Raw genomic sequence first — 26,156 nt, 5'->3', positions numbered from 1 at the left:
CACGCCCTCTCTCTCTCAACAAACAAATAACCAAACAAACCGGACAGAACTCTTCCTGGGAAATGGGGTAATTCTTTGGCTTCCACTGAATATGCCAAATGCTGCTTTGGAAACTCAAGACCCCCTGAGCTCACCCATAGCAAGAAGTTCCTGCCCCCATCAACCAATCAGATTCCTGGCCCAAAGAGAGCTTGCTCTGTAGTATAACCCTAAGTGTGAAAAAATGGAAAAGAAGAAACAATGAAAATAGTTTTCCTACTTCTGTTGTCCGGATGTCGGCATTATTTATAGCTCAGTGGTGTAACCATTTGAGAATTACGCGTGGCTAATTTTAGCTAAATAGACAATGATGAGTGTATACTGTCCTTCACCCATCTTAATAAAAGTATCCCTTCAGGGAAACTTCCTGTCTAAAGACTGCCTTCAGACTTTAACTTACATTTCCTTCCACACTCGGCCAAAAATGCAGTATGACATTGCAACTCTGTTATTCATTTGTTAGGTGTTTGAAGGATGTCTTGTAAGGCACCCACTCATTACACAAATGAATTGACACAAAGCACAGTTTAACCATGGGCCGCGACAACTTACTTGTTCATTTTTAGTAAGCCTGGTTTTGTTGTGAATGTCTGACGTGACCAAATTGAATCCGTGCTTCTCTGACAAGATTCTCAGAAGCAAGACCACAGTACGACTCCCACACTTGCCTACCCTGTTGTACACGACCTGGCTCGGGAAAGGTAGCACCTGGGAAAGAACGAGAGAGCAAATATGAGACCTTGGGTGAAAATACTTGGGATTCTTCCCTCAGTTTCAGGACAATAAATGTCTGATCAATCTAAACGAGAAGGGTCCATGTCAAGTCAAAGAGAGAACAGGAGCACTGGACTCATGGTTGTCCTCATAGTACGACTCGGGACAAATGGCGGACTCATTACCTTTCAGCACCGACACTTACAACTGGTAAGTTTTTACGCCAATCCTAAGCCTAATTATGAAGCTTCTTTTGTTTCTTCTTAGGAACAAAATATATAAATATGTGCTGTGATGACAGTATGCTTTTGCAAGTTATATTATGCTTTATTAGAACTTCATTTGTAGAGTGCTCAAGGAAAAATATTGAGATAGCAATAAAAAAATCGAGATATCAATAAAAACTCACCCTTCCACAGTGGACCATTTAGTGGTTTTAATGTACCACACAGTTGAGCAACCATCACCACTATCTAATTCCAGAACATTTTCATCAGCCCTGAAAGAAACTCCCTACCCATTAACAGTCACTTTTCATTTCCCTCACTACCTTGGTCCCGTGAAACCATTTATCTACTTTCTGACTCCATGATTTTGCCTATAGTATTCTGGACATCTCTTATAAATAGAATCATAAAATACGTGACCTTTTGTGTCTGGCTTAAGTTAGCATAATGTGCTCAAGATTCATCTATACTGTAGTATGAATCTGTACTTTATATGGCTGAATAATATTACATTGTATGGATATACCGTATAAGGTTTATACATTTATCAATTGATGGACATTTGGATTGTTTCCACCTTTTGGTTACCATGAATAATGCTGCAATGAACATGTGTGTATAAGTTTTTGTGTCAACATATGTTTTCGATTCACCATGAGTATATCCTAGGAGTGGAATTGCTGGATCATATGGCAATTCTGTTTAATTTTTTGAAGAACTTCCAAACTGTTTTCAATGCAGCTGCACCATTTTATATTTCCACCAGCAATGCACGAGAGTTCCAATTTCTCCACATCCTTGCCAACACTTGTTTTTGCCTGTTTTTTTTTTATAGCCATCCTAATGGATGTGAAGTAGTATCTCATTGTTTTGATTTGCATTTCCCTGATGACTAATGATGTTGACCATATTTCATGTGCTTATTGGAAATTTGTATATTTTTTTTTGGAGAAATATCTGTTTAAATCGTTTGCCCATTTTAAAACTGGGCTATTTGTCTTTTTATTATTGAGTTTCAAAAGTTCTATGTTTATTCTGGATTTGCAAATATATGATCTGCGAATATTTTCTCCCATTCTATGGGTTTCCTTTTCATTTTCTTGACCGTGTCCTTTGAAGTACAAAAGTTTTTAATTTTGATGAAGTTCAATGTATCTAATTTTTCTTTAGTGACTTGTGCTTTGGGTGTCATATCTAAGAAATCATTGCCTAACCCAAGAATGTTTTCTCCTAAGAATTTTATATTTTTAGTGGCCTAAAACATTTAGGTCTTTAATTCATGTTGAGTTTATTTTGTGTGTGATGTGAGCTACTGATCTAACTTCATTCTTTTGCATGTGAATATCCATTTGTCCCAGCACCATTTATTGAAGACGATTCTTTCTCCATTTAATTGTTTAGCACCCTGTTGAAAATCCACTAACCATAAATGTGTGAGTTTATTTCTGAGCTCTCAATTCTACCTCATTGATCTATGTGTTTATTCTTATGCCAATACCGCAGAGTCTCGATTACTATTGCTTTGTTGTAAGGTTTGAAATTGAAAAGGGGGATTCCCTCTAACTTTGTTTTTTTTTTTCAAGATAGTTTTGGCTATTCTGGGTCCCTTGCATCTCATATTAATTTTAGGACCAGTTTGTCAATTTCTGCAAAAAAAGGCAGTTGAAATTTTGATAGGGATTGTGTTGAAACTATAGATCATTCTGGGGACTACTACCACCTTAATAATAGTTTTCCAGTCCATGAACATGGGATATCTTTCCGCTTATTTAGTTCTCATTTCATTTGTTTCACTGATGTTTTGTAGCTTCCAATGTACAAGCCTAATACTCCTTTTATTCTTTTTGATGCTATTATGAATGCAATTATTCTCTTAATTTCATTTTTGGATTGACTGTTCACTGATAGAAAAACGGTTTATTTTTGTACATCAATCTTGTGTTATGCAATCTTGTTGCACGCATTTATTAGCTCTAATAGCTTTTATGGGTGGATTCTTTAGGAATTTCTATATACAAGATCATGTCATCTGCAAACAGAGATAGTTTCCCAATGTAGATGCCTTTTCTTTCTTTTTCTTTTTTTTTTTAAGTTTATTTATTTTGAGAGAGAGAGAGCATGTGCACAAGCAGGGGAGGGGCAGTGAGAGGGAGGGAGAGAGAGGGAACCCCAAGCAGGCTCTGCACTGTCAGTGCAGAGGCCACCATGGGGCTTGATCTCATGAACCATGAGGTCAGGACCTGAGCAGAAATCAAGAGTTGGATGCTTAACTGACTGAGTCACCTAGGTGCCCCTCTTTTGTTTTTCTAATTGCCCAGTTTAAATGATTCTTAGAGACTAAGAAGCCATTATGAAAAGCATCTGATTAAATATTTATATCCCCAATAAAAATATTTCCATTTTGAATGCTCAGCATTGAGTAACAACTGACAAATGTTAACCAAGAGTCCTTCATTCAGCACGTACCCATAACAGAAGGCCACAAGCTAAAGAATATAGTATAATATAAATATAAGTATACCCCAAACGTGCCTACTGTATGTAATATGAATTTTGCCTCTGTAATTATAGGCTTACTTATTTTTATGAAATATTTTATATTTATATTTATATTTACATTTATATAGAGCAGCATTTCATAAATTTGGAGCTTAAAGGCTAATTGTCATTGGAGTAAAACATTATATCTATCACTCACTTAGCAACCCATCATGTACCATTTTGATATAATTCTTCCAGAAATTTTTTTTAAATGAGCAACACCTTGTTTCTTTAGAACCAGTCAGTATCTTCTATTGTGTGTCCTCATATTGCCTAGAACATGCCATGTATATAAATATAGGGCTTCAACAAACATTGATTCATTAGATCCTCTGAGGGCTTAATATGCTATTTAACAACAATTAACACAATGATTCTGCTAAAATGTGAGACCAGGAGAATCTTCAAACACAGCTGATCTTTCTACCCAAATGCTAATATAAAAGGCATCAGGGTAAAAGGATAATCATTCTAATAGGTCATTGTACTTATGGTTTTATCAGTGAGTACCCCCAAATTAGCGCTTTCTGACAACTGCGGAAGCTCAGATATTCAGATAAATCAGATATGTTCTTCCTCATGAGGTTATGATCCAGGGAGGCTGAAATATAACAGGATGTCAATAGCGTTTGCAAGCTGGACTTTCCATAATCACCAGGCTGGGGTTTAGACTGCAGTTGTGACAGAGCTGCTGATATAAAGGCAAGTTTTAATTTCTTTGAAAAAATAAACGGCTAAAGAATTGCGATCAGTGTGTCTTTCCTTGTCCTCTAGCACAGTATAGAACAGCAACGGAGAGCACTTGTTCCGTCTGAATTGCTGACCAAGATGAGTTACCGCATACGCAAGCACTTTATTCCAAGAGTACAGGTGTATCTCAGAAGATTTCAATGAAGAACCGAGAGGCACAAACCTTTGGCGAAAACACTTAATTTCTCCTGAATTTTGTGGGTAATTACACCGTGGCAGGCTTCCCATCTATTTCCTTTTGCTAATAACTAAAGATATTATTATAAACCTTCTAGTTGTTTGTTGACTTTTGAAAAACTTTGCATTCCGACTCCTTCATTAGTCTTGTGGGAGGCTCTCACATAACAGTTATAAATATTTGTTATTTAAGAACACTTTTGTCCTGACAAGAAAAAAATTCTTTATGGATGGTGACAGATTTAACTACACTTATTGTGGTGATCATTTTGTAATGTATACAAATATCAAATCGTCATGTCATACACCTGAAACTAACATAATGTTACATGTCAATCAGAACTTGGTTAAAAAAAAAAAAGAACGCTTCCATAAAAACAAAAATTCCCTACATTGTTCCTGCAGCTGTATCTACAATAATATTTGAAAAGAAAAGAGAGCTGAACATCCCCACTGTGACTCTATTATACCATTTCTGTAAACACCAATATACAGCGACAGGGTATAAAAACTGAGCTAGAAAATGTGTTTTTAGATGAAGCTTCTGGAATCAGTCCGGTGATTGTTAAAGACACAACATACATCATCACAAACATAAACCTTTCTCAAAGTTAGGATGGGGCTTTTAAATCATTTTCTAAAAGAACCTATGTAATGCTCTGGAAATTGGCAAGTTTAGCAGGCTACATCAATGTGCTGATGTTGGATAAGGCGTTAAAATTCGGAACGGCAACAAGTAGATTCATCCCCGCTTGGGTAGAGCTATAGATCCGCTCCTGAAGGTCTGTTTTAAAAATCATTGTAATTTTTTTTTTTTTATTTGAAGTCTTCATTCCGGAAAAGTAGGGGGGAAGGAACTGATTTTTATGAAAGGCTGACCCTGACCCTGTGCTAGGCTTTGTGCCAGGTAAAGGCTTTTAATCCTTGTTAACAATACTGAGTCAGAGAGTGTAATTGTCTTTACTCTAGTTGCACATCTCTCTAGAAGGTTAAATTATCAAATAATTTAAGCATCATTAATTGCCCCTAAGGGGCTCCCAGTGTGCCCCTCTCTTCTCTATAGATCACGGATTCACAGAGGAACAGAGTTTGAGGTCTAGAGCAATTTAGAATAATCCACCCGCTCCAATCCCCTCCCCACCCCGGCACTCCTACTCTTTATCATTGTCACACTCAGCCCAATGTGTTTGGCTTGGCGAGGGCTTTCTTTTATGTTGTCTTTTCATCCTCTCGAGTACCCTGTGAGGGAGATACCGTGACTATTTTTAGATGAACAAACCAAGGCTCAGAGAGATCGTTTGGCATTTTCAAGGTCAGAGAGTGGCACATAACAACTAAAGCCCAGCTCACAGCTCTCTGGACCCCAAGACAACACTCTAATATATAACATCAAATGGTGAAATAATTTTTAGTGTGACTTCTGTGAGACTGACCATCTCCTCTTTTATATCTTGAATGCGTCCAACTCCATTCAATGCTATTTTTCAACAGTCTACCACGTCATCCAGTGTCATCGGCCATTACGCACCCATTACCCAAGTCACTGGAATGCACAGGTGGAACTGACAGGAGTCACACAGCCTCTCCTTTGGCTTCCAGAGGACATGTTTTACGTGTGAACGTAATCCCAGAATGTCAAAGCGGCTAATGGGTGAAGGAGAGTAGAAGAATGTGGTGTTCCCTTCACTCCTCCCCTTAGTCTACTGTAGGCAATCACAGAGCATTGCATATGGCGGAGCACTTCCACCAGGAAAGGGAAAAACAGGAAGCAGTAAATCATAGTAAAACACACGTGAAATCCTAAATATACCTGAAATGCCCATCAAGACAAGCAGATGCCCCTCAAAGACAAGCTGAATGATTTTTAAAGGCCTTTTAAGGTCAACTCCAACATCCCCATTTTTTTTCAACAGATACTTGCCAAGGATCAGGCAGAAAACTATATCCCAACTGTAATATTACCATTATCTTTCGCAAACAAATTTCTAACACTTACTCTTTCTTTGGATGCCCTATAAAGAAGTACACACTAAAAGTCCTCATCCTCCCCCACTCCCCAAACGATTCTTCATTCTTGGCAACTATGGTTATACGAATGTTATGTCTGTGGTTTCTATTTTATGGCCAATTTGTAAAAGTGAAGGGAGCTCCAAAATAGTTCACTCTATGAATTATATATTTTTATGTTGCCTGCTTGTAAGTTCTGCAAATGCCACAAATCCCCAGGGGCTGACAGGCTTGTGTGGAACATGCCAAATAAACAGAAGTCTTTCCAAAATCCTGAGCACAACAGTAACTACCACCAGATGACGTGTACAATTTCAAACGCTTGTCCCTGGTTTGCATTGGTAAGGGGGACAAAGAAGACTTTCTAGGTAAAAGCATGCTTGGTCTGGACCAAGACTTCCATAGAGTATGATTACAGGACTCCTTGGGGACCAGTCTCGTTAGAAGAATTAACATCAATTCTGCTTTTAAGTCTTTGCAAAATGGCATTTAATATGGTATGTTACAAGCTGTGGTTCCCAAATGGCTGTATATTTGAATTACCTGTGGAACTTTAAAACGACAGATTTCTGGGCCCCATTCTAAGACTAGCTGAGGGGCGTCTGGGTGGCTCAGTTGGTTAAGCGTCCGACTTTGGCTTAGGTCATGATCTCATGGTTCGTGGGTTTGGGCCCCGTGTCGGGCTCTGTGCTGACAGCTCAGAGCCTGGATGGAGCCTGCTTTGGATTCTGTGTCTCCCTCTCTCTCTGCCCCTCTCCCACTCCTCTGTCTCTCAAAAATAAATAAATGTTAAAAAAAAAAAAAAAGACTAACTTAAACAGAAAGTCTAGGAGGAGGGTCAGGAATCTAGCTCTAAAATGCTCCTTGGGTGGGGTGGGGGTGGGGTGGGGGTCTCTGCCATCACTAAGGAGCTAAGGTGGGGGAGAGGACTGTCTGTGTAAATGCTGGAGGGGACAAGGTGAGAACCCCGTTTCCTCTTCCTTGGGTCTCCCTGGAGTGCCCACGGCCTCCAACCCATAGTTAAAAGTCATGATTAGCCTGATAAACATGCTCACACTACATTAACGCCTACTTACCCAGAATGGTTACAACTAGTGTCCTGGTTAACTGAATGTGTACATTAACTGAAATTTACACTAAACATCATCAAAGCATTAGACCCGACTCAGTACTCATATTATGCTGAAGATGAAATTGCTTTCTTTGAGCAACAAAACTGCCCCTTGTGTTTTACATCCCCTCTGTCCCATGGTTCCTCAGACCCATGTGGGGACAGTCACAGCCAGGTCTTTGTGAGGCCTGAACTCAGGTACACTTCTGCTTCTCGATGTCTCTGTCCACATGACTTTGTTTTGTTTTAAGACAGAGAGAGAGAGAGAAAGAGAGAGCATGCAAGCAGGGGGAGGGGTAGAGGGAGAGAGAGAACCACAAGCAGACGCCACACTCAGCACAGAGCCCAACGCCGGGCTCGATCTCATGACCATGAGATCATGACCTCACCCGAAATCAAGAGTCAGACGCTTAACCGACTGCACCACCCAGGTGCCCCAAGACATTGAGCAGCAGTTCACATCCATTCGGCAAGTCCTCATTTTAAAGTTTCCTAGGACACGGTGAGGCTAGGAGCCATCCATATCACACCTTCCTCATCCATAAAAGTGGAAAACTGGGTTGAAAGCCAATAAATGATCCTCTCTTCTTAAACTAAAATTCTTCACTTTAATCTAGATTGCTTATAGACATAAGCAATATATCTGGAAAACCTTAAAAATTAACACTGGATTTTAATATGTTTCCTTGTTAAATATATTCATAAAAGAAACATACAAAAAACCCGTTCCAATATTTTGTGCTGATAACATGGATTCCATCTCAGGGTGTACAGAAGTCTCTCCTGGAACCTTTGTCATTTCTGTCCCTGTCCCGCTCTTGTTGGGGCTGCTCACGTAATAAATCTTCTTTTATGTTCTTCTTATGTTTCTCTTCCTTTCCACAGTTTTAATCACTTCCAGCTCTCTGCTTATTTTAAGACCACCACCAACACCACAGCCTGCACAACACAGGGCTTCAGGCTTCCTGCTGGGCTTTCCAGAACTCAGGAGCCATTGTCACTGACATCAAGCCATTGTAGGTCCTCTGCCAAACGCATGCCCATTTGGTAATCACCATCAACTCCCCAGACCCTTGGGCTAATTTCCTCCACTCTAGAGAAGGAAACACATAGGACCCATTTAAGAACTCTATTTTCCCTCACTGCCAGACCTCTTGAATACAGAGTTCTTTCTATTCACAACTCTCAAATATCATCCCTGTGTCTTCTAATTATTCATAACTTATCTTTTCCCAGAAGCCTTGCCAAATCTGAACCTTATGCTTTCTCCTTTATCCCTGTTCCTACCTGAAACAGTTTCATGTTGAATGCTATCTACAGAAAGACAAAAAGCTACAAATCCATTACAAGCCCATCTGTTTTATTTGTGTAATAGATTGGGTATTTTATGTGCACAGTGGATACTTAAAAAATATCTGTCTATTAAATAGATAGCCTGGTTGGATAAAAATACTATTCAATGTTGTTTTAGAACCAATGCTGTCATATTTGTCATTATTAAGGATGCTCTTCTGGTTTTCTTGTCTGCTAAAACTATAAGGTAAATCTATCAATTTTTCTTAACCCTCATATTTTCCAACACTCTTGTGCTATATTACATAAGAAAAAGTTTGGTGATGTGGAGAAAGTTCCCTGTATTGAAAGTCACAAAACTTTGGCTTTCTCCTTGGCCAAACTAGTTGAAGGACCTTGAATAAGTGACTTTGAACAACTTCTCTGGGCCAAAGTTTCCACAAATATAATTGGGGATATTGAATCCAATGATTTCAAGGCTCCTCCCTATTCACATCTCATGATTGTAAGGCAGGATTGCACAACAGTTACAGATGTTCAGGGGGTCATCTGAATGGCATCTTGCACTTTTAAATATTCATTCCATTCTGGTCTATCTAATGTCCTTATCTCCCTTATATACATCATTATGTTATTTCCAGGAATGTAATACCCTTTACATTATAACAGAATCCTCATACAAAGAAGCAATTTTCACAAGGAGCCAGAAGCAATTTTTGGATGTGATGATTAAGCCATCATAGTTGGAACTTAAAGTATGCTTCAGAACAAAAATGATTTCTAGTTTGATTAAAAACTCAAATTCCAGGTGACCTTGAGTGAATGCTATCAATGCCACGGACAAGAAGATGAATACTTTCAAATTTTGAATTGACAAATGCTAAAAAAAAAAACAACCCACCATATTAAGGAAAGACAGATTCACTTTTAATTCTGCAACATTCTTTATGCTTCTTTGTCTGGTCAGTATACAAATCACAGGCAAGAAGAAGCCCATAATCTGGGTATCTCGTTACTCCAGTAGGTTACAGTTTCTAAAGTTCAAACCTCAGTTTGGTCCATAGAAAATGGAGTCCATGGAATACTCAGATGTTTGACAGAGAAATGACGTCCACATGCCATGTATATGAATTGTGAGCAGAATGTGGAGGACGTGTAAGTGTTAGAGGCTAACCCATCCCGAAGAAGTATCTCAAAGTGTTAACATGGGACTTAGTCTTGCTTCTACATATACATAGTAGCCCTACTGAACTTGTGCTAGGAACCTCTGCCCATTCTCCTAAGAGCCCTTATTTAAACCCTCTGGATGGCTTTTATAATCAAAATCAAATGGAGAAACCCAAATGGGTTTGGCACTCCTATTTAACCCTCATCTTCCTGTGTACGTGTGTGTATGTGCCTTGTATGTTTTGTTGAGTTCAAAGACACTATAAGTAACGTGGTTGTAGTAAGTCTGAACCAATTTCAGCCATTTCCAGAACTTTCTCATATGCCATGTATTCTGTGATTTACAAGTTCCTTATTACACAAAACTCAGAAAGAGAGTCGCAGATTTATCAAAAAGAACACAGGATGATTCGGTCCTCAAATTAGTTCTAGATCTAGAGCTGTTCCATTTTTAGTATTAACCAATTGACTTCTATATTAACTTTTGGACCAGGATATGGAATTATGTAGATGCTTTTGGGTAGATAATCTTTCCACCAGACCCACATACTTAGTTTTTAACTCTCCATTCAGATCTAGAACACATTTTGTCTTCATCACATCCGTCTCCAAATAAAATACGCATAGACAGGGGCGCCTGGGTGGCGCAGTCGGTTAAGCGTCCGACTTCAGCCAGGTCACGATCTCGAGGTCCGTGAGTTCGAGCCCCGCGTCAGGCTCTGGGCTGATGGCTCAGAGCCTGGAGCCTGTTTCCGATTCTGTGTCTCCCTCTCTCTCTGCCCCTCCCCCATTCATGCTCTGTCTCTCTCTGTCCCAAAAATAAATAAACGTTGAAAAAAAAAATTTTAAAAAAATATGCATAGACATTTTAGTTTATACAGACGTTAAGGGTTAAGAGTCTGCTTTAAAGTTAGGCCTTATTTCTTTATGTGTTCTTTTTATCCTATTTTTTTTTTAAAGAATTTATGCTCTGAGCCCAACCTAAAAACGAATTTGTTATAATGCGATAGAGAAGAGGTGTTGGTTATTGATCGCAAGTTTCAAAATTTATAGCAAGTATTGGTGGCATGGGCCAACCATTCAATTTAGAAAGGTCTCCTCTGGATGTGGGGAGGTGGGAGGGGGAGAAGAGTCAATTATTCTTATTACGAACATCACAAGAGAAGACTGTCCTCACTGTTAACAGTACAAATGCTGGGGGAAGAGCCACACTTGGTTGTCAATCCCCCCCCCCCTCATCAAAGCACTGTGTAAAGGTTTTAAGACCAAAGGCTTAGATTCACTGTCCACTGTGAACCACAGCATTATCTTCCACTTAAAATGTCCGAAGCAAATTTCAGTTTGAGTGTGAATTTGTAGCAAGAAACTTCTTCTTGGATTCAAATCACCATTGTTTAAATTCCTTGGCTGCGTTTAAGATTTTCATACCACAGCCCACAACTTAAAATAGTGTAGCAGATTGGTGCAGTAATAGCCTCAAATTAACCCCCTTTTCTATATTCATGCAAACGTGTAACCTCTTTCCACATGGGCCTTGAGCCTGGCCACACAATCTGCTTTGATCAGTGGGACAGTAGGAAGCACAATGCAAGCAGAGGCTTGAAAAGAGCCTGCACACTGAGTCCGGATCCTGCTTGCCTCTGGGAGACTTTCCCCTACAATATGGACTTAGACTGGCCTTCAGGAGCATAAGAGACCCTGTGGAATATTGAAAACTCTGTGACTAATTATTCAACTGATAATTACTGGGCTCTTACTGAGCGCCTGCCATTTGGTCAGGAGCAAGAAATGAATCGATTATTGCGATAATTAGATCGTTTGTCTCCGAGTAGACTCAAAATTCCATGACAGTAGGGGTATATCTGGTTTTCCTTATTCTACATCTTCAGTCCCCAGCTCAACGTCTGGCACGTAGTAGCTACTCAACAAATAGCTATTAAATGAATAAATACAACAAAGGCTATGACAAACACCCTGCTCCATGGGAACTCACGATCTAGCAAGGGAACCAAACACTGGCCTGCTTGTTCTGATACCCTGTGGAAGTGGCTCACTAAAGACATGAATATAGCAGTAGGAGAAGAGGAACAAGGGTTGATGAACTTGGCCTAACAGGCTCAAGGGAACTTTCACAGAGAATGTGACATGGGAGCTGGGCCTTGATACCTCTAGAAACTGTGTAGCCTCAATTTAGTCATTCTCCCTTTGCCAAAGTACAGCTACCTGATTCTTGGTGGTTTGAATTTATAAGGAACTTTCTAGCCCTCCATGCTTGACTTGGCTATGTAGAGTTGGCTTCTTGGCATTTTTCATATTCTTCTGTGTGTGTGTGTGTGTGTGTGTGTGTGTGTGTGTGTGTGTGTTTGCGTATGTTGCACATGTGATATGCAAGGAAAATACACCATGCTAAGTTCATCAACTTTCTGGGCTAGTCTTGCCTCTTGCCCACCAGGTGTCAAGAGACAGGACAGGAAAACTGAGGACCTGCACTCTAAGAAAAACTGGCTTAACCATGACTACAGAATTCCCATGATTATGGGGTGCTTGGGTGGCTCAGTCAGTTAAGCGTCCAACTCTTGTTTTGGCTCAGGCCATGATCTCATGGTTTGTGAGATTGAGCCTTGTGTCGGGCTCTGAGCTGACAGCAGGAAGCCTGCTTGGGATTCTCTCTCTCCCTCCCTCTCTGTCCCTTCCCCCACTCATGCTCTGTCTCTCTCAAAATAAATAAACATTAAAAAAAAAAAAGAATTTCCACGATCGTTTATATAATATCTCCATACATCAGTGAAGTTGCTTTTGTTTCAGGTAACAGAAAACCCAACCTAATTCAAACAATAAGGAAAACATATTCTCCTACAAATAAATAAAGAAAATATATCCTCTTTCAAAATAGAAGTTATTAGGTATAGAGGTTTTAGGATTCTTTCCTTATTTTTATTCCATCCTGCTCTGCCACCATAGTAAGTCAATATTGTTCCCAGACTAGTGTTCCTCATGTTTCGTGATGGCTGCTGCAATTCCAGCCATTACATGCGGAATAACAAAGTCCAGGGGAAGAAAAGACTACCTTTCCTGGATGTTTCCTTTAAGGTCTGAAAATCTTACCTAAAGGTCATGAGAAAATTTCCCTGCCCGTTTCCTTGGCGAGGTCCAAGCCAGCAGCCCGCTCTCCACTAACCATCAGCAAACAAAATGAGGCAGTAATTATTGCCTAGAATTACTTAGTTACCTTTGAGCTGAGGATGGGATTACCTTTCCCATAGGGTAAAATATAAGCAAAGTCAGATTTCTGCTAAAGAGGAGGAGACGGTGGGGAAATGAACGTGGGGTTTGCAAGTAACAGGCTCTGCTATAGCAAAAGGACCTATTGTTCTTGATCCTTCAAAAATCCATTCTTGAAAACCCCATTCCTCAACTACAGAAGACACAGTAAGAAAGGCAGACCCAGAAAACTTGCTAAACACCAAGGTTCTACTTGCTGGCTGTGTCCCCGCAGTGTCTCCATCCCCTCGTCACGGATTTGCTGATAGCTGGAGAAGGGGACAGATGACATACATTCCCCTTCTACATAAGACAACATCACCACCACCACCCACCCACCCCTGCCCCCCCCCCCCCACTGACATGAGATGAAGAATTCGCAACAAGGTGAACTTGAGCTGTAAGATTAACTCCACAAAAGAATCTAGAATTCATAAGGTATTTTTAGCTAGAGATGATAATAAGACATTTAAATTGCTCTCAGATGAAGAAATGTCATACTGCCTACATGTTGGAGGCTTTTCACAAGTACATCTTTTTTCCTAAATGGATTAATTTTGAGTAAGTGTGTCATGTAATGTAGACCCAATCCACCAGCATGGACAGGAGTATGTAGGCTGGTTTTTATTTGTTTTCATTCGTTACTTGGTGCTGGGTAAACAGGTTTTTTCATAAATTCCCACCAAGATGAAGTATTTCCCATTTCCTATAGGGAACTATGATCACATTCAGACTATCAAACACTGCTAAATGAAAGAACCATTATTGCAAAAATACTTTTTAAAAAACTGACATGAATATTTGCCATCAGGATTTCACTATAATAAATGGAAATAGTAACAGAAAGAGGGGGGAAAGGAAGACAATTTTCAGAGCAACAAATGTCTTTATATAGTTAGAGAGCCCCCACTGGATGCCAAACTTCTGATTTTCCCCATAGTTGTCAAGGAGTTGGACCCGAATAAGCCATAAGAAAATCCTTGTTAGCAGAGTTCATGGTAATCTAGAAAAATGTGGTAAAATGAAGAAAGCTGAAGTTTGAAATGAGAGAAAGGACCACAGGTTTTAAGTGTTTAGTGCTGATTCTTGGACTGGAGCCATCCAAGAGCGCTGGGGTAAGATCCAGTCCTTGCCAAAAGGCGACCATTGTCCCGGCCAGAGTGTCAGTTACGCTGGATGACCAAGCTATGCCACTAAAGTGCAGGGGCTCGTCATCCACCAATACTCCACTCCAGGCTCCCACCAGGGACTATCTCCTTGAACAGAGAGCCACTCAGATCTATCAAAAGGCTGGCTTTTTGACTGATTGAAGAACAGAGAATCCATCCATTTCTCTGTAAACTCTGGATTTTGTCTTGGACCATGCTGGGCGATCACAAGGCTGTACATTAGAGCATAATTTCTTGGTCCCATCAAGAGCTGTCTTGACCGAGTGACATTTTCATGTCCTTGGTGGTCATCAAAGGACACTATAAGATAGAGCATCACACAATCCACTTCTGTGTTTGTGATAGGGAAGTAATTAACCACTCTCTCTCCTAACTTCCTATTTTTTTTTCCTCATCACCGGGCTCTTATTTGTTGGTACCTTACATGTAATTATCTCAGTTTGTAAATCAACCCAACGCTGTGAATACAAGTACTCCCGTATAAAAGATGAAAAGCTGAGAATTAGATGAATTAAGTAATTGGTCCAAGGTCAATTGCAGAGCTGGCATTCAAGCCCAAACTCATGCTCTTTAATCCGCTATACTACCTGGAAAACTAGTATATTTCTGCTTCATGGAAAATAAGAACTGTAGCCATTTATAGCCCCCCCCCTTTTTTTTTTTTTGGCTACCAGGAAATTCAGAGTAAAGTCTTTTCAAGTACAGCAATTTTTTGGACTTTAGGGTCTCTGTATATTACAGTTTCAATTCCAATTTATATTTTCCATGGTTCTGATATGTTTTCATTTATATTTTATCATTTTATTTTATATTTTCTATCAATGGTCCCAAATTGTTTGAAGAATGAGCAAAGTATTAAATCTACCAACAAATAAAAGGTATTATTATTTTGTTGCCTGTTAAAATATCAGCTCAAAGTTGTGTTGTTTTTGTTTTTGGTTTTTTTTTGCCTATGGCATATGCACAATCTCATGATAGACCAGCTGCAAGCTTGACTCAGTTTAGAGCAGTTATTATAATTAACAAGACTTGTAATTTTCCCTCCTTCCTCTGGTAATAGTATCTCCATTTTCTTTTAGAGAATCACCCCCTTGCCTGCTCTGCCCATGAGATTTTGGAGGGCTGCCCTCAACCTTGCCTCACGGGAGGATGTTTGACCTGGGCATGGTCAACCAACACATTCCATCCACTGGACATGATAACTGGTTAACAGGTGGGCACTGACCCTAGGTGTCCAATGAGACTCCATCTCAGGAATTTGTAGGCCTGCTGAAGGTCAAGTCCTTTTTTTCTACTACAATTAGTAAGTGAGATGCTTGCCTGGGTGTGCAGGTAGCCATTTAACCACCAAATGAGCCTACCTAAGAGTTAGGATGCCCAAGAACTGGGAGGTAAGAATAGACCAGAGCTGATGGTACAGACTGAGTCCCTGGATCCAGCCATACCTGATTGAGAGGCTTTAGTTATGTGGGTGAATATATGATCCCTTCCCCAAAGATAGCTCCACCTGTGTGCATGTACACACACACACACACACACACACACACACACACACACACAAAGACACACACACTTCTGTGTTTGTTTAAGCAGTTGGGCTTTTATCACTTACAACATAAAGACCTGACGAACATTTTGAGAAACTGGTGAATGAGCCTATGTTAAAGTCAACTTCTTCCCCGAAGGCTCTTGCTAACTCTTCTGGGCCACAATAATGCCCTTGTACCAGACCTGGACTGCTTCTTGCATGCAATAAATAAGCCTCATCACCTGTTTAGGCCACTGTTTAGTTAGGTTTTGTGTTGCCTTCCAGAGAACACATTTGCAAATGATGCAGCCGCTTCCCCTTTTAATTTTGCGATAATTATATTATTATTTTTTTTAATGGCCACAGGTATTATTAGCCTCTGGGGAAACCAAGAGCGCTCATGGCTAAGAGAGCTCCAGTCTCCAATCATTCCTTTAGGTCCCGCTATGCACCAACATGGCCGAAGGAGCACCATTAGCTTAAAAATTCTGTATCTATGATCAAAATATGTCACCGGAAAGCTTTGTGCTTTCTTTCTTCAAGTGCTTTAAAATTCTTTCATTTGACAAGGTACTCTCTTCTCTGGGGTAGTTTATAAAATATTTATGGTTGGAAGTCAAAGGTAGCTGGGTAAGGAGGTGCGTTATAAACACCAGCTGCACTAGCAGCCTGTCAAATGTAGCTCACTGTAGTGGTTTTAATCTGCTCGGTGATGGCAAAGACTCCTTCCAGAAGAGGTGTCAGGTTGATTTTAAAAAACACAAAACGTTCTAATTTGCTCCGAAATATGGCGACAGCGTTCCTCAGCCCCTATGCACCCACCCCCAGCTTCAGTGTAAAAGTGTTAAGGTCTGTATTTTGCATACTTTGCACCTGGAAGATGATGTGGTCAATAAACAACTCCTGACCTAATTCTGTGAGTCGTTCTTAAGGCCAAACTATGTTCTCTAATCCGTCACGGGGAGTGATCTCATCCAGACGGTCCCTTGCATCCAAGGGTGGAAATGCAATTTTCTCTTTCAAGAATTTATAAACAATTCCTTTGAAGCTTCAGAAGAGTAATACTTGGGAAGCTTTGACATAAATTGTTTAGAATCATGACTTGGAAATCTTTCCCTAGTCTTTCCGCTGGTCAATATGCTTGCAAACAACCTACATGTTGGAAGCCTTGGAGAAAACCTGTTATAAACTGCAATGTTCCATTCTGTTCTGTTCCCTTCCATTCCCTTCTCTTCCCTTCCCTTCCTTTTTTTTTTTTTTTAGTAGAAAGTTAACAAATCACTGTGAATTGCAAATCCTTCATTTGCATTTGTCATTTTCCTTTTTAAAGATGTTTCCTTATCTGTTGAAAAAGTCTGTGCAGGTTTTTGCACAAGAGTTGGAAACTGCTCAGCTCTGATCCCGAAAGCACCTCGGGCACCTACTGGCTCAGGCAGGCGCTATCCTGCTTATTTCTTATGTCTTTTCACCTGCAGACTCACTGGCCTTCCTCAAGGGGACAAGGAGTCGAGGCACAAATCAATCTTTCCCTTTCTCTCTCATGCACACAAGTTCACTGAAATACATTTTTGTTTTAGCATGTAAGAAACCAAAAAATGAAGACATATCACGTCAACAGTGTTTGCATGGCTAATTCCACACAATTGCAGTGAAAGCTCTAGGTAAACACAGAGCATCTGTTTCTACACAAGAAATTCAACATAAGCATGAATATGAGAAAAATAAGTGGAGACCTAAGAAATTCATTTGAAGTGTCCCAGAGTAATAGACTCAAGCAGGTAGAGTCCCTCCTGCGTCTCTAAGACTCAAAACACACTCATTACACCTTCTTGCAGTCTAGCCCCCGTCCACGAGGGTGTAAATCCTGAACCCAGGCAGCCCAGCTGGGAGTGGCAGGGGGCTCCGGGATGAAGCTGATATCCACAGGCCAAGCTTTCTGGAAGGGAGTTGTGAACGACTGAGAAAGGTGTATCTAGAAGTCCACCCCTGCATGATTGTCAAGGGGAAGTTCAGGATGTAGGCAAAATTGTGCCATTGGCAAAACACTGTCCCCCTCCTCCTTTCCCTTTCCTTTCCCTAAATTAATATTAGCTTCCTACTATGTGCCAAGGGACTCAGGGATGAAGTGCTGATAGTCTTGTAGGGATTCTGTGTGAAAGGGCAGTGACAGACAGGTCCAAGGCGAAGAGCCCTGAGTGGGAGCACCTCGCCCTGGAGCAGGGCGGGCAGGGTGGGGGAGGGAGGGGCTGCCATAGAAGGGTTCGACAGCAGGGGCGGTAAAGTTTTACTGTCAAGTGCCAGATAGGAAATATTCTAGGCCACAGAGGGCATATTTTCTATGTCATATATTTGTTGCTTCACAGACTTTAAAAAACATAAAAACTACTCTCGGCTTGGGGGAGATGTAACATGAAGCCAACGGGCCAAGAGTGTTGACCGGTCTTCTAGAGGAAATAACATCTGTGCTGAGTTCTTCAGGACAAGACATAAAATTAACTACTGTTTAATAAATGCTTTGATCTGTCAGGCCCTGGGCCAATTGCTTTATCAAGTTCATTTTCATCATCATGATTCCATCAGAAGGTTCTGTTTTTATTACTCTTGTCTACCAACAAGGAAACTGAGGACCAGGGACATTAATTTACTTGTCCAAAGTCACAATCCCTAAAGCCCAGCTGAGGCTAGAAGCCAGGTCTCTTGGCTTTAAAGGAGCCAACAGCAGACCACATGTTGTGTAGATTGTGCCCTGGACAAAGATGCCCACAAAATAGGTATGAATGGCTGAAATCTAGCCCACACCCTACTGCCTCAGCCAGGAGTCTGGGTGAGAGGCGGTGTCCAGCCCATAGAAGTGGAAAGAGTGCCCAGTTCTTTGCACAGAGGTACCACCTTCTCACCAAGCCGTGTCCTTATGAGGCTGTGTTCGTGGGGGTTTGGGAGGAGACCTATTTCTAACTGGCCCAAAGACCATCATTTTTAGGAGTGTAATTAGCAATAGTTAGGAATGGACACTAGGGTTTTGCCTAGATCCCTGAAACATAGACCACACCAACGCTTTCAATACTGGTTTAGAAAATGTTGTATAACCACAATGAGATAGCGCTTCACACACACTAGGGTGGCTATAATTCATAGGACGGACAGTCACAAGTGTTGGCAAGGATGTGAGGAAGCTGGAACCTTCATGCGTTGTTGGTTTTATATAAAATGGTGCAGCCACTTTGGAAAATAGTTTGGCAGTTCCTCAAAACAAGTTAAACATAGTTACTATACGGCCCTGAAATTTGACTCTTAGGTATACATACCCAAGACATGGTCCAAAAAATCTTATACGTGAATTATTCATTATTCATGTAGAGGAGCAATATTTGTGATAGCCAACAATGGAAAACAACCCAAATGTCCATTAAATGATGATGGAATATACAAACTGTGGCATATCCGTACACAGTCAAATAGTACTCTGCTATATAAGCGAGTGAAGTATTGACATATGCCACAACATGAACGAATCTCAAAAACACACGCTAAGTAGAAGAAGACCGATACAAAGGGCGACACACTGTATGATTCCAACAACGTGAAATGTCCAGAACGGGCAAAACTATAGAGCAGATTAGCAGCTGCCTGAGGCAGGGGGACAGGAAGGAGGTGGGCAGTGACTGTCAACAGGTGCAGTGCTGAGAAACAGAAGGAACATAACTAACCCCGAGTGGCCGGGGCCCCGAGCAGAAGAGTGGGGCTTGGGTGGGGGTGGGGACATAGAGGGAGATAGGGCTCCAGAGAGACAGGCTCCAGACCAGGGGGTGGCACTCCACGACTGGGCTGCTTGCCCAAGGTCCTCTGTCCCCTTCTGTGCTTGTATCACCCACACAGATGCTCTAGGTCCCTCCTGGTCTGGAAGCTTCTGATCCAGCAGGCCACCCCGGGATGCCAAAGGCTCAGCGGGGTCCTTCCTCCCAGGGATGTGTGTGTTCCAAAGGAGGACTCAGGAGAGGACACTGCTTCCCTCTAACACAGTACCTTGCTCGTGGCAGAATGCCAGGCACCGAGGGCCCCTGGAGAGGGAGAAATTTTGTGGGTGAGGTCCCAGCCTGGACGCACTGTAGAGGTTGAATACTTTTTCACTATAGTCCTACAAAACACCGCCTGTCCTACTATACAGCTATCACGTTGCAAGGAAAAGCCAGCTGCGATCTGTGCTGAACCCAAACACTTCCATCTTTTCCAGCTCTGGGGGATTTTCCTGTCCACCCGTTGGACTGACAATCACTAGGACGGAGCTGGGCACTAAGTTATTTTCCACTCCTTAATCTGCTTGTATTTTATCTTCCCCAGGAGACCGCAGGCCCCCAGAGGCATGAGCGCTGTCTCTGGAGATCTTTTGCCTCTCAGGGAAGCGGAAGATGCTCAGCCTGGGGCCGCTCATTCTGCCTGGCTGCCACCAGCAACTGGCCATTAACGGATGTTATGTAAACCTTCCTTGTTAGAAATAATTAATAGACTCGTCTTGTGTACGACCAAGAAAATGCCTCTGAGCCTTTTGCCAGTAACTGCATCTAATTAACTCTCAAGCCATCTATTTCAGGTGCCAGCAATGCCTAATGAGGAAAGCTTCCAAAGTGGCCTGTAACACCCGCCTGGCGTGGGAACACGCGGCTGCTCTCTGTCCATCTGATATACCCGATAGGAATACAGCCGAGGTACAAAGGGAGATGTGATAAAAATACCCCGGACAAGTCTCCAATCGCCACCTCTTACAGATTCTTAGTTTTGCTTTTAAGAGAGCAAGCAAGAAGTCATGGTAAGCAAATAGACAGCAAAACCTTCCCAGGGTGGGGAGAGGGGGGCTGGGGCAGGGAAGACACCCAGGTCCTTCATCCTGGGTCTTCATCCTGAGGGATGTCAGGAGGGTTTGAAGCGGGGGATGCCGGGAGCACACCTGGGCCTCGAGAGACCACATTCGAGAGTGTGGAGGACAGACTGGAGGGGAGAAAGCCGGAGCTAAGGGCTGAAAAACCTAACACAATGGCAGTTAGGAATCAGGCTCACATGCAGTGCCAGTGCTTCCTCTAAAGATCGATTCATAGCATAAAATCCCTAAAAATAAACAAAGTCTACTACATATTCCAGTACTGATGGTCTTCTCTCTTAAATGTGGGAGAGAAAACTTTCTGAGGAGACTCCAAGATGATGTGTTGGGAGGCTGGGAGTGTGTAAGGAAGCCTCCATGGATGTTCTCAGGGTGGGCACGTGGGCCTGACCTCACTCACTCCTCACACCAGCCCTCTGAGCGGGGGGCTACTGTGGGTGAAGAAACTCTGGAGAGGTTAATAAACTCATCAAATTCACATTACTCGTGAATATATAGCTGGACCTTAAACTTCCGTCCATCTGACTCTAGGCCTTAAGCCAATCTAAGCCATTTTCATAGATAACAGGGGTCAGAAATCACCTAGGAACACTCTAGAAAGTCCAAGAGGCTGAACTGACACCAGAGCAATAAAAACTGAAATATGTTTAAAAAATAATGGCTATAGATATTTAGGAGAAAAACCCTAAGGAAAAAAAATTGTACTGAATAACTGCCTTTGGAAGACAAACTATTTTGGAAATGCACAGGTTCCACATTTGGCCATAACCACCATGATACTTGTGGGAGATTATTATTAGCCTGATTATCTCATTACTTAGAAAAGCCTTACATGAACTTTTCCTATTAGACTGTGAACTCACCATGGTAACAGAGCAGGTATTCATTGTTACTTATCTGCAGCCCTCACCACAAGAAGTATCCTTACACACCAGCACACATACGTGCACACGCACACGTACACACACACACCACTCCTACACCAAAGAACACTGTGGAGAGGGAAAAGGGATCTCCTGGCTCCAAAGAAACTCTGACATTTCGCTTTGCTGGGCTGGAGCGGATCTGAGGCAGATCTACTGCAGGGACGAGCTGGCCAGACCCTTGCAAAGGGCAGCCATGTTGGAAGACGCCCAACTGCCCTGAGGAGGTGGACAGGCCCAGAGGTTGGGGCGACCTCTGGTGGTAAGGGTTTGGGGAGGAAAAAGATACATCCTGACTGGCTTGGGGGAGACATTTCTATGTAGGGTATATATATATATATATATATATATATATATATATATATATGAATGTATGTATAAATATATACAATATTCATACCTGTATAAATATATATGTATAAATAAATATATATAAATATATACTATATATGTAATATATAACTTATTTATTTTGAGAGAGAGAGACAGAAAGAATGAGCGAGTGCATGTAAGCAGGGGAGGGGCAGAGAGAGAGGGAGAGAGAATCCCAAGCAGGCTCTGTGCTGACGTGGGGCTCGAACCCACAAAACATGAGATCATGACCTGAGCCAAAATAGAGAGTCTGACACTTAACCAACTGAACCACCCAGGTGCCCCTATGTAGGGGTTAGTAAGGGGGCTCAAGTTCACTTCTCTAGGAGAGATTCTAGCACTTTGGAGGGATCACAGGCTGTAGTAATGTCCATGTAAAAATAATGCTGTGAATCAAAATGAAACAAAAGTTGGATAAATGTAGATGAATACCATAGTTTCCTCTATTCATGTTTATTAATGATGTTTATTTACACAGATCCTGCTTTATTCCAGAAAGGATACAAGCTAGCTCAAAAAGATATCTTCCCTGTAGCAAAGAAGCAGAAATTAAAAATAAGACCACGTATTTTTAAATTAATAAGAAAAAAAAAAAGAAAAAAATACAAGGCTTAGGATCTAACACGGTGCCCGGAGTTAGAGGCTGAAATGCATGCCATAAAGAGGCTATTGATGTATTTCTGGTACTCTGTTAGATAAGGCAGGAGCCATCTGTCTGAGCCTAATCATAAAATATGGGTAGGAAATATGAACTCAATCACACACATTTCCTGTGATACTTTAATCATCATTTAAAAGCAAGTAAGAATAATAAAAAAGAGAGTATTTTGTTTGACAAAGAAGAATTTGAAGAAGATGGCCCTATAAAGTTTATATCCAAAGCACTGTGCAGGCCAATTTTTAAAAAGCACTCTGCAGACAAATTCAGGTGCCGGGTGATGAAGAACCACTAAAGAATGGGAGAGTCATTAGGTGCTTTATTAAATCAAATGACTAATAGTTGAAAGTAGAAAGAAAGGTTGGGGGAAAAAAAACTATTAGGTTTTATAACTTAAGTAGGACAGGATAAAAATGTTTCTTTTCCAAGCACACTCTCAAAGAAAACAAGTCTTTATGAGCTTTTTACATGGAAACGGTATCTTAAAATTTACTTTAAGAGCATTAAATGACGATTCTGAATAGGAAAGCAAAGTTCAATTGATTTGGGAAGAGTTCCAGGTTAGTATTCAATTCATAAAGCAATGGTCTTTTCCTTCTTACAGATTATGATAAAGCCCTTCTGGAATTTTAAGTACGTGAGGACTCAGATTCCATTCGTAGGGGCCAGAGTCTCAAAGGGGCTCCCTCTGGTGTGTGTGCTGTGTGGCTTGTGGCCACCAGAAAGCCACCGTTATCAATGGAGAGGGTGGGCACCGGTTATCAGAAGGGCAAGAAGTTCTGTTTAGGCCATTTCTCTAAGTGAATCCACATTCTACCTGCCTTAGAATCACCAGGGCACGTGTTGAGAATTCAAACCCCTAAGCTCCACCAGCCTGCCCCTGAATCAGGCTCTTGTGGGTGGAGCCTCGGAACCTGCAACCTTTACAAGTTCTCAGGTCGTTGTTGGGGCCAATGTGTGAGCATTCTGCCGTAGGATGTCATGGGGCGATGCTTGGCTGTTTATACTAGTCAGTGTGTTTATATCCAGCCAGCATGTAACTATGATCATCAACAGTGACTCTTACGCATTAAATATTTATCGGAGGCCTGCTATGTGCAAGACCTTGTGTCTTAGACACGGGAGTAAATGCAGACATCCAGGTGACGAAGACAGCCCCACGTCTCAAAGGAGTGCATACGTGTTGGCAGAGAGAGGTGCAGATTCTCCAAAAACCTGAGTCGGTGAGGGCCACCGCTCTGAGTTGCTCCTTCCTCCCCAAGCCAGGGCTCCAATTTGGAGCCCACAGGGTGATGAAATGCTGACTGCCAGGACCCCTCTCCTGCTACCTCTCTCTCCACTCTCCTCTACTCTTTGCACACAGCACAGAGGCCCAACCATGCGATCAGATCAGAAGAGCCCAGGGATATGGGGGACGTCCTGGGAGCTGGGAGGGAAGCTGGGAAGGGAGGAGAGGAGGGAGGGAGGGCAACTTGATGAATAAGGTGGCAAGACGTTTCTTCTGCTCTAGTCCACGTTTCCTGCCGAGGTTGGGTCCTGCTAAGTAGCTAGGTAAGAATTCTTTACCAGTGAACCTACGCGCAAATCACACTACAAATCACAACATTGTACCCAAACTCTTGGGGCTGCAAAATCTAGGAGGGGGTGTATTCAAATGGATGGTGCGTGGGGTACGTGTGTGAGGTCAGCCTCAGGGGAGAAGCCACTACATCTCCTGGCAAGCGTGTGACGTCCAGACCTCCCTCAGAGACGGAGGAAATGAAGAGGCAGTAGTTGGGAGGAAGGAGCGCTCAGGGGAGGAAACAAGTTCTAGGGTCTAAGATCTCCTATTAAATAAACTTCCTGGGCTCAGATCGGCTGGAGTGCCCTCCACCCGGTGCGGATGGCGAGGTATCCACGACCAGAAATATGTCTGCACTCAGCTGTGAAACCCAGACGGTCTCGTCTCCCTGTTTCCCTATTTATGATAAAGCAAAATTAGTGCCCACACCCCACCTCCCTTGTCTTGCTTCCTCTAACAATTCACGAAATGCACTCAAGGAGATTACCGCAGGGGCGCCTGGGGGGCTCAGTCAGATGAGCATCCGACTCTTGACTTCGGCTCAAGTCATGATCTCATGGTTCGTGGGATTAATCCCTGTGTCAGGCTCTATGCTGGCAGCTCAGAGCCTGTTTGGGATTCTCTCTCTCTCCCTCTCTCTCTGCCACCCGCCCCCCCCACCCCCGCCCCACTCACGTGTTCTCTCTCTCTCTCTCAAAATAAATCAATATTTAAAAATAAAATAAAATTGATCTATTGCAATATAGCATATTTCCAGGGTTCCAATCTTAGCTCTACCTCTTACCAGCAGTGTGGCTATAGGCAAGTTACTTAACCTCTCCTTGCTTCAGTTTCTCCATCTGTAAAATGGGGATAATAATAGTACTACTTTCACGAACGGTGAGGTTTAAGTGTAACCTATTCAAAACAATGTGTCGCACATGGTAAGCACCCAATATACTTTGGCTGTTACTCTTGCCCTTTCCAAAGTTCCTACTCAAACAAAAACCAAACGGCTGACTACTTGAAATGAACCATTGAAGTGCACAAAAGTTCCAATTTCAGTAGAGTACAAGGCACATCATTTAAAAGGCATATGCTGTTTAAAGTAGTGACAGTCTGTTGAATATAGTTTCTGGAGAAGTTATTTGTTTTATGCTCTATTACATCAGTGGATGTATCTATGTAACACCTACATCCCCACGCCTGGCTTCAGTGCTCACTCCCCACTCCCACACCTACCCTCTTGTACTAATTCCTGGAAACCATTTCACTCCACATTTCACGTTGGAAGTATCCTTCCTTTTCTTGGACACACTTGACTTCAGTTCCCATTTCAGCCTGGGTTTCTTGGACGTAATGATTCAAACTTATCTTTCAATGACAGAAACTCACCAAAAGCTGGTAATAAGCTCACCAAGAATTTCTCTGCATTTTTATGTTATGTCTCTGTTTTTCCTACCTGGGACCAATATTTCTCTCCCAGAATTTGCTATTTATGTTGACAGAATAATGAGTTGCACCAGGATATAGTTCTATACTATATGTAATGGACATTTATCATTTGTGGCTGCCTAAAACCTTTTGAACACCTTATCGATATTTTGATCGCTTCATAGAATGTGAATCCTGCCTTTCCAACTTTTCTGGCTTCCCTTGAAGCTATGGGTGACCACTTAAAAACAGGCAGAATTCCTTCGTTGGCATTCTGGAACAGTTTGCTTGCATTCGTTTGCTTGCTTGCTTATTTATTTATTTATTTATTTATTTATTTATATTTGTAAAAGATAGTGTTTTAGTTTATTT

At 41.7% G+C, this 26,156-nt stretch overlaps 1 protein-coding gene across 1 annotated transcript in view; it reads right to left on the bottom strand.

Annotated features, from left to right (window-relative positions):
• Nucleotides 1-26,156, bottom strand: part of UST (uronyl 2-sulfotransferase) — a 306,460-nt gene that overhangs the window by 130,584 nt on the left and 149,720 nt on the right. The window contains exon 3 of the mRNA XM_047860296.1: nt 592-747. Coding sequence (XP_047716252.1) covers nt 592-747 — 156 coding nt within the window. The remainder of the gene's footprint in view (nt 1-591; nt 748-26,156) is intronic.

Source organism: Prionailurus viverrinus, chromosome B2 (assembly GCF_022837055.1).
Source record: "Prionailurus viverrinus isolate Anna chromosome B2, UM_Priviv_1.0, whole genome shotgun sequence".
Taxonomy (NCBI): domain Eukaryota; kingdom Metazoa; phylum Chordata; class Mammalia; order Carnivora; family Felidae; genus Prionailurus; species Prionailurus viverrinus.
This window is presented reverse-complemented; position numbering and strand designations above follow the sequence as displayed.